This window comes from Limulus polyphemus, unplaced genomic scaffold (genome assembly GCF_000517525.1).
Source record: "Limulus polyphemus unplaced genomic scaffold, Limulus_polyphemus-2.1.2 Scaffold4409, whole genome shotgun sequence".
Lineage (NCBI taxonomy): Eukaryota > Metazoa > Arthropoda > Merostomata > Xiphosura > Limulidae > Limulus > Limulus polyphemus.
The window spans coordinates 23,305-31,564 of NW_013670019.1; the positions used below are offsets into that span (position 1 = coordinate 23,305).

The 8,260-nt window shown below is 29.6% G+C and overlaps 1 protein-coding gene across 1 annotated transcript in view; it reads left to right on the plus strand.

Annotated features, from left to right (window-relative positions):
* Nucleotides 1-8,260, plus strand: part of LOC111088775 — a 30,372-nt gene that overhangs the window by 17,033 nt on the left and 5,079 nt on the right. Inside the window, exon 6 of the mRNA XM_022399714.1 lies at nt 5,922-6,007. Within this exon, the coding sequence (XP_022255422.1) occupies nt 5,922-6,007 (86 nt within the window). The remainder of the gene's footprint in view (nt 1-5,921; nt 6,008-8,260) is intronic.

Below are 8,260 nucleotides of genomic sequence, written 5' to 3' on the forward strand. Positions count from 1 at the left end.
TTCCCTCTAGACTTACACTGCTAAATTAGGGACGGCGGGCGCAGATAGCCCTCGTGTAGCTAAGCGCGAAATTCAAAACAAACAAACTCTATTAATAGTGTGGCTAAATATTATTGGTTGTTTCTTTCCATTAGCAATGTGCCTACATATTATTGTTTGTTACTTGCTATTAGTGTCGTAACTAAACACTATTGTTTGTTTCTTCCTAGTTGTGTCGTGGCTAAATATTATTGTTGTTTCTTTTTATTAAGGTATAACTAAATAATATTGTTGTTTCAATCTATTAGTGGCATGACTAAATATTATTGATCGTTCTTTCTATTAGTGATGTGGCTAAATAATATTGTTGTTTCATGCTATTAGTGGCGTGACTAAAAAATATTGTTGTTTCATTCTATTAGTGTCGTGACTAAATATTATTGATCTTTCTTTCTATTAGTGGTGTGGCTAAATATTATGGTTTGTTTGTTTATATTATTGGCGTGGCTAAACATTATTCTTTGTTTGTTTTTATTAGTGGCGTGGCTAAAGATTATTGTTTCTTTTTTTATAAGAGAGAAGATTAAATGTTATTGATGTGACTTTCTATTAGTGCTGTGGCTAAATATTATTGTTTGTTTCTTTATATTAGTGGTATGACTAAATATAATTTTGTGCGTCTTTCTATTAATGTTGTGACTAAATATTATTATTTATTTCTTTTTATTTGTTTCGTGACTAAATATTATTGATTCTTTCGTTCTCTTACTGCTGTGGTTAAATATTTCTATTCGTTTTCTATTAGCGGTGTGGCTAAATATTATGGTTTGTTTCTTTTTATTAGCGGAGTAGCAAAATATTATGGTTTGTTTCTTTCTATTAGTGGTGTGCCTAAATATTATTGTTTATTTCTTTTTATTAGTGGCATGACTAAATATTATTGTTTATTTCTTTTTATTAGTTTCGTGACTGTATATTATTATTCTTTCGTTCTGTTACTGCTGCGTCTAAATATTATTCTTCTTTTTCTATTAGTGGTTGGGCTAAATATTGTGGTTTGTTTCCTTGTTTTAATTAGAGGCGTGACAAAATATTATTTTGTGTTTCTATCTATTAATTGTGTGGCTAATTATTATTGTTGTTTTCTTTTTTGTTCGCGGTGTGGTTAAATTATTTTTGTTTCTTTCTATGAGCGGTGTAGCTAAAAATTATTGTTTGTTTGTTTTTATTAGTAGCGTGGATAAAAATTAATGTTACTTTCTTTCTATTAGTGGCGTGATTAAGTATTACTATTATTTTTTCTATTATCGGAGAGGCTAAATATTATTGTTTGTTTCTTTTTATTAGTGGCATGACTAAATATTATTGTTTGTTTCTTTTTATTAGTTTCGTGACTAAATATTATTGATTCTTTCGTTCTATTAGTGCAGTAGCTGAATATTACTATTAATTTTCTATTAGCGGCGTGGCTAAATATTATGATTTGTTTCCTTTTTATTAGAGGCATGACTAAATATTATTTTGTGTTTCTATCTATTAATAGTGTCGTTAAATATTGTTGTTTGTTTATTTGTATTAGCGAGTGGCTAAATATTAATGATTGTTTCTTTCTATTAGTAGCGTGACTAAATATTATTGTTTATTTCTTTCTATTAGCGGTGTGACTAAATAATATTCTTTGTTTGTTTTTATTAGTGGCGTGTCTAAACGTTATTGTTTCTTTCTTTCTATTGATGGTGTGGCTAAATATTATTGTTGTTTCTTTCTATTAGTGACGTGACTAAATAATATTGTTGTTTCATTCTATTAGTCACGTGACTAGATATTATTGTTCTTTCTTTTTATTAGTGGTGTGGCTAAATATTATTGTTAGGTTCTTTTTCTTAGCGATATGGATAAATATTATTGTTAGGTTCTTTCTCTTAGCGATATGGCTAAATATTATCGTTAGTTTCTTTCTCTTAGCGATATGGCTAAATATTATTGTTAGTTTCTTTCTCTTAGCGATATGGCTAAATATTATTGTTGTTTCTCTCTATTAGTGGTGTGGCTAAATATTATTGTTTGTTTCTTTGTATTAGTGGCGTGACTAAATATTATTGATCTTTTTTTTATTTGTGGTGTGGGTAAATATTATTGTTTGTTTGTTTATATTAGTGGTGTGACTGAAAATTATTCTTTATTTGTTTTTATTACTGGCGTGGCTAAACATTAATCTTTCTTTTTATTATAAGTGGGAAGATTAAATATTATCGATATTTATTTCTATTAGTCTTGTGGCTAAATATTATTGTTTGTTTTTTTATATTAGTGGCATGACTAAACATAATTGTTTGTTTCTTTCTATTAGTTTCATAACTATATATTATTGATTATTTCGTTCTGTTACTGCTGTGGTTAAATCTTATTATTCTTTTTATATTAGCGGTGTGGATATTATGGTTTGTTTCCTTTTTTAAATTATAAGCGTGACAAAATATTGTTTTGTGTCTCTATCGATTAAAGGTGTGGCTAATTATTGTTGTTTAGTTCTTTTTATTCGCAGTGTGGTTAAATTATTGTTGTTTCTTTCCATGAGCGGTGCAGCTAAATATTATTGTTTGTTTGTTTTTATTAGTAGCGTGGAGAAAAATAATGTTACTTTCTTTCTATTAGTAGCGTAATTAAGTGTTATTGTGTTTTTTTCAGTTAGTGGTGTGACTAAATATTATTGTTGTTTCTTTCTATTAGTGGCGTGACTGAATGTTATTGTTCGTTTCTTTCTATTATTGGCGTGACTAAATATTATTGATTGTTTTTTTCTATTAATGGCGTGACTAAATATTATTGTTTCTTTCCTTCTATTAATGCTGTGGCTAAAATTATTGTTTCTTTCCTTCTAATAATGGTGTGATAATATTATTCTTTCTTTCTTTCTATTAGTAGCGTGACAAAATATTAGTTTTTTCTTTCTATTAATGGTGTGGCTAAATACTATTGTTGTTTCTTTCTATTAGTGTCGTAACTAAACATTATTGTTTGTTTCTTTCTATTAGGGCCTGTCTAAGTAGTATTCTTGTTTTTTCTATTAGCGGCGTGACTGTATATTATTGTTACGTCTCTGGCCGTTTGCTAATTTCCCGAAAAAATTCTTTCCGAAGAACTTCAGCGATACAAGTCCTTTCTTAAATAAAACTAGTTTATTCTTTCTCAATACAACTTTGCAATACACTTAATTTCCACAGTCACTTTAACTTAAACACACGCTATAATTTACAACGATTCACGCAATTTACTTACGGTCACTATCGCTCACTTGACTCAATTATCTGTCTCTATATCTCTCTCTATCTGCAGTTATATATGCTGTCACTCTTCATCTCCGCTTTATTTGCCGGGCTTATATACAAAAATAGAGGGCGTCTGGCAAACACTAGAGTGGCCAGGAACAGTGATGATCCTTCTAGAAACTCATGACGTGTTATCAGCGTCACGTGACTTCCGCTGTTGTAATATTATTGTTTTTGTTTTTTCTTAGTGGTGAGACAAAATATTTTTGTTTGTTTGATTTTATTAGTGGCGTCGCTAAACATTATTGTTTCTCTCTTTCTATTAATGTTATGACTAAATGTTATTGATATTTCTTCCTGTTAGTGGTGAGACTAAATATTATTGTTGTTTTTTTCTATTAGTGGCGTGACTAAATATTATTTTTGTTTTGTTCTATTAATGGTGTGGCTAAATATTATTGTTTATTTCTTTCTATTAGCGATGTGGCTAAATATTATTCTTTCTTTCTTTTTATAAGTGGTGAGATTAAATATTATTTTTGTTTCTTTCTATTAGTGATGTGGCTAAATGTTATTCTTTGTTTTATTTTATTAACAGAGTTGCTAAGTATTGTTGTTTCTTTCTTTCTATTAGTAGTGGGGCTAAAAATTATTGTTTCTTTTTTCAAATAGCGGAGTGGCTAACTAACATTGTTGTTTCTTTCTATTGTGGGCGTGACTATGTATTATTGTTGTTTCTTTCTATTAGCGGTGTGGCTATCTATTATTGTTTCTTTTTATGAGCAGTGTAGCTAAATACTTTTATTTATTTATTTCTATTAGTAGTGTGGCTAAACATTATTGTTCGTTTCTCGCTATTTCTGGCATTAATAAATATTATTGTTTGTTTCTCTCTATTAATTGCGTGACTAAATGTTATTTTTATTTCTTTTTATTAGTTTCGTGACTAAATATTATTCATCCTTTCGTTCTATTAGTGCATTGGTTAATTATTACTATTCTTTTTCTATTAGCGGTGTGGCTAAATATTATGGTTTGTTTCCTTTTTATTAAAGGCTTGACTAAATATTATTTTGTGTTTCTATCTATTAATGGTGTGGTTAAATATTGTTTATTTCTTTCTATTAGCGAGTGGCTAAATATTATTGTTTCTTTCTTTCTATTAGTGGCGTCACTTAACTTTATTGTTTTTTCCTATTGTTGTCGTGACTAAATATTATTGTTTGTTTCTTCCTATTGCTGTCGTGACTAAATATTATTGTTTACTTCTTCCTATTGTTGTCTTGACTAAATATTATTGTTTGTTTCTTCCTATTGTTGTCGTGACTAAATATTATTCATCCTTTCGTTCTATTAGTGCAGTGGTTAATTATCATTATTCTTTTTCTATTAGCGGTGTGGCTAAATATTATGGTTTGTTTCCTTTTTTATTAAAGCTTGACTAAATATTATTTTCTGTTTCTATCTATTAATGGTGTGGTTAAATATTGTTTGTTTCTTTCTATTAGCGAGTGGCTAAATATTATTGTTTCTTTCTTTCTATTAGTGGTGTCGCTAAACTTTATTGTTTGTTTCTTTCTATTAATGTTATGGCTAAATATTATTGTTTGTTTCTTCCTATTATTGTCGTGACTAAATATTATTGTTTGTTTCTTCCTATTATTGTCATGACTAAATATTATTGTTCTTTTCTTCCTATTGTTGTCGTGACTAAATATTATTGTTTGTCTCTTCGTATTTTTGTCGTGACTAAATATTATTGTTCGTTTCTTCCTATTATTGTCGTGACTAAATATTATTGTTTGTTTCATCCTATTATTGTCATGACTAAATATTATTGTTCGTTTCTTCCTATTGTTGTCGTGCCTAAATATTATTGTTCGTTTCTTCCTATTATTGTTGTGACTAAATATTATTGTTCGTTTCTTCCTATTATTGTTGTGACTAAATATTATTGTTCGTTTCTTCCTATTGTTGTCGTGACTAAATGTTATTGTTTGTTTCTTCCTATTATTGTCATGACTAAATATTATTGTTCGTTTCTTCCTATTGTTGTCGTGACTAAATATTATTGTTTGTTTCTTCCTATTTTTGTCGTGACTAAATATTATTGTTTGTTTCATCCTATTTTTGTCGTGACTAAATATTATTGTTGTTGTTTTCTATTAGTGGTGTGTCTAAATATTATTATTTCTTTCTTTCTTTCTATTAGTGGCGTGACGAAATATTATTGTTTCTTCTTTCTTTCTGATAGTTTTGTGGGTAAATATTATTGTCAATTCTTTGTATTATTGGCGTTATAATAACATTGTTATTTGTTTTGTTTTTCTCAGCGATGTTATTTTGTATTAGTTGTGGCTGAATCTTCTTTTTCCTTCATTATCTTAATCACTTTATTTTACATTAACATTTGTTTCGTGAAGTTATAGATGGTAGGTGTGGCTTAACTTCCTTGTTAGATTGTCTAAGATGTAAATTAAACAGTAAGAGCAAACTTACTTCTAAATATTTCTACATTATGTGTTAAAAACAATTTTTATTTTCACTTCTCTTATGTATAATGTATAAATGAAAATGTATTCAACATTCACATAAATATCTTTAAGAAAAATGGATTAAACGTATGTGTTAAGTAACGCCGTAGAGTTTCCAAAATCTTGTTTCGTTTTCTAGGTTTTCAGTGCCATGGAACATGGGAAGAGAAGGGCCGAACGTATATAGTGACAGGACTTGAAGAATCTCGGCGAAAAGTTTGTTTTGTAAGTCGTTGAAGATTTAAAATTGCGGTGATTGATTGTTTTTTTTGTGTGTTTTACTACTTGAGTTGTAACTGATTTACGCGTAACTGATCGTTCACATATCATTAACAAATGTTATAAAATATTGAATCAAAATATTAAAAATATTCTATATTTATTCCCCAGCAAACTTCATAACACATGACATTCATAGACGTACATCGATTCCCCAATTAACTTGGTAATACATGACTTTCATTGACGTACATTGATTCCCCAGTTAACTTGGTAATACATGACTTTCATTGACGTACATTGATTCCCCAGTTAACTTCGTAATACATGACATTCATAGACGTACATCGATTCCCAGTTAACTTGGTAATACATGGCATTCATTGACGTACATCGATTCCCCAGTTAAATTGGTAATACATGACATTCATAGACGTATATCGATTCATCAGTTAACTTCGTAATACACGGCATTCACAAATGTATATTGATTCCCCATTTACCATTGCAATACATAGCATCATCAGGGATATATTCATCCTCCAAGTATTTCATAACACATGACACCATTAGGGTTATTTTCATTTTTCATTTGAAGACTAAGTTTTGTAAGATTCGAAATTATCGCTAAACATCCAACCCTATCGTGCAATTGTATAATAATATCAGAATAAAATTGAATTTCATTCTTCGTAAGCTAGAAACTAAGCAAGTTTTATACTGTTAAACTAACATTCTTTGTCTATCCAGTTTAAAAAAGTTTAATAAACAAAGTTCACTGTACTCGTAATAAAAAAATCTAATAAAACTAACTGATCAAATCAATGTATGTTTATGCGCACCTAGAAGGTTGAAATTAAGATCATAAGAATAAACAAGATATTTAACCTATTGTTACGTCTCTGGTCGTTAGTTAATTTTCCGTAAAAAATTATTTCCGAAGAAACTTTAGCGATACAGGTATTTTCTTAAATAAAACTGGTTTATTCTTTCTGAATACAACTTTGAAATTCACTTAATTTCCACGTTCACGCTATAGCTTAAACAAACGCTATAATTCACCACGAACGACTCACGTGCTCGACTCAATTGTCAGTCTCTCTCTGTCTGCAGTTCAATTACCTTACATTGTTGCCGTCACTTCTTACCGGTCTTATATATACAGGAATACCGTATATCTAGTAACCTCTCGAGGCTTCAGGAAGGGACGTGAACGTTCGAGAATATGACGTGTTACTAGGGTCACGTGACCCCTGCTGTCGTAACACTATATAAAAGACAATGTGTGTCATATCACGCTTGATTTCTCGAAATATGTTTGTTTTTAGTTAAGCATAAAGCTGCACAATGGGCTATCTGTGCTATACCCACCACGGGTATCGAAATCTAGTTTCTAGCGTTTAAAGTCCGCTGAGACATATCGCTGTGCCCCTGGAGGAGTTATAAAAGCCGAAATGCATTTATCCAGATAGAATAGTTCGATTACTGTCTCCCCATTACGAAACTTTATAAGTGTAATGACTGTTCGTATAATGAGCCTAAGGTAAAGACCGAGTGTGGGATTACCTAGCCTAGAGACAAGTGCATAACATTTAATCATGAAAGTAAAAATATCGATTAAATTTTAAACTTAAATTGTTTCTGAATTAAGCTATTTTCTGTTATATCCCCAGAGTTTTAATAAAAAAAACAAACCTCTTTAATCAACTGAGACTTTAAATTAAGAAACCAACAAATATTTTTCCAAGTTTGTTGTCCATACATTTCATTTTACACTTTAAGTACACATACTAACAACAATATTAGGTTATACTTTTGTTGCTAAGCAACATGACATAAAAGCCATTGTTGGAACGTAGTGGTACCAAAACTCACTGGCTTTTCTATATATTAGAAGTTGTTAATCTAACTGATTTTAGTAATAACTAGACCACCCGTGACCCATTGGGTCACCCACTACTCAGAGGTTATGAATAATTCAAGCTAATTTCAATATTGCACCGAAATGAAGGTTTATTTTGAGATAATTTAAATAAATATTTCAAGCTATTCGTGTTATTCATAATTCAAGAAAAGATATTTAAAGATATATAAAAGCAAAGACCATTTCATTTTTCAAAAAAGTGAAGTCAGAGTTTTCAGGTATTGTGATGAATTAGTTTATTATGTTGTGGTCTTTCCTCTTAAACCTTCTACAAATAAGAAACAGTAACACTTTATTTTTCTTCGAATTACCTACCATAACCAAGGCACATTATT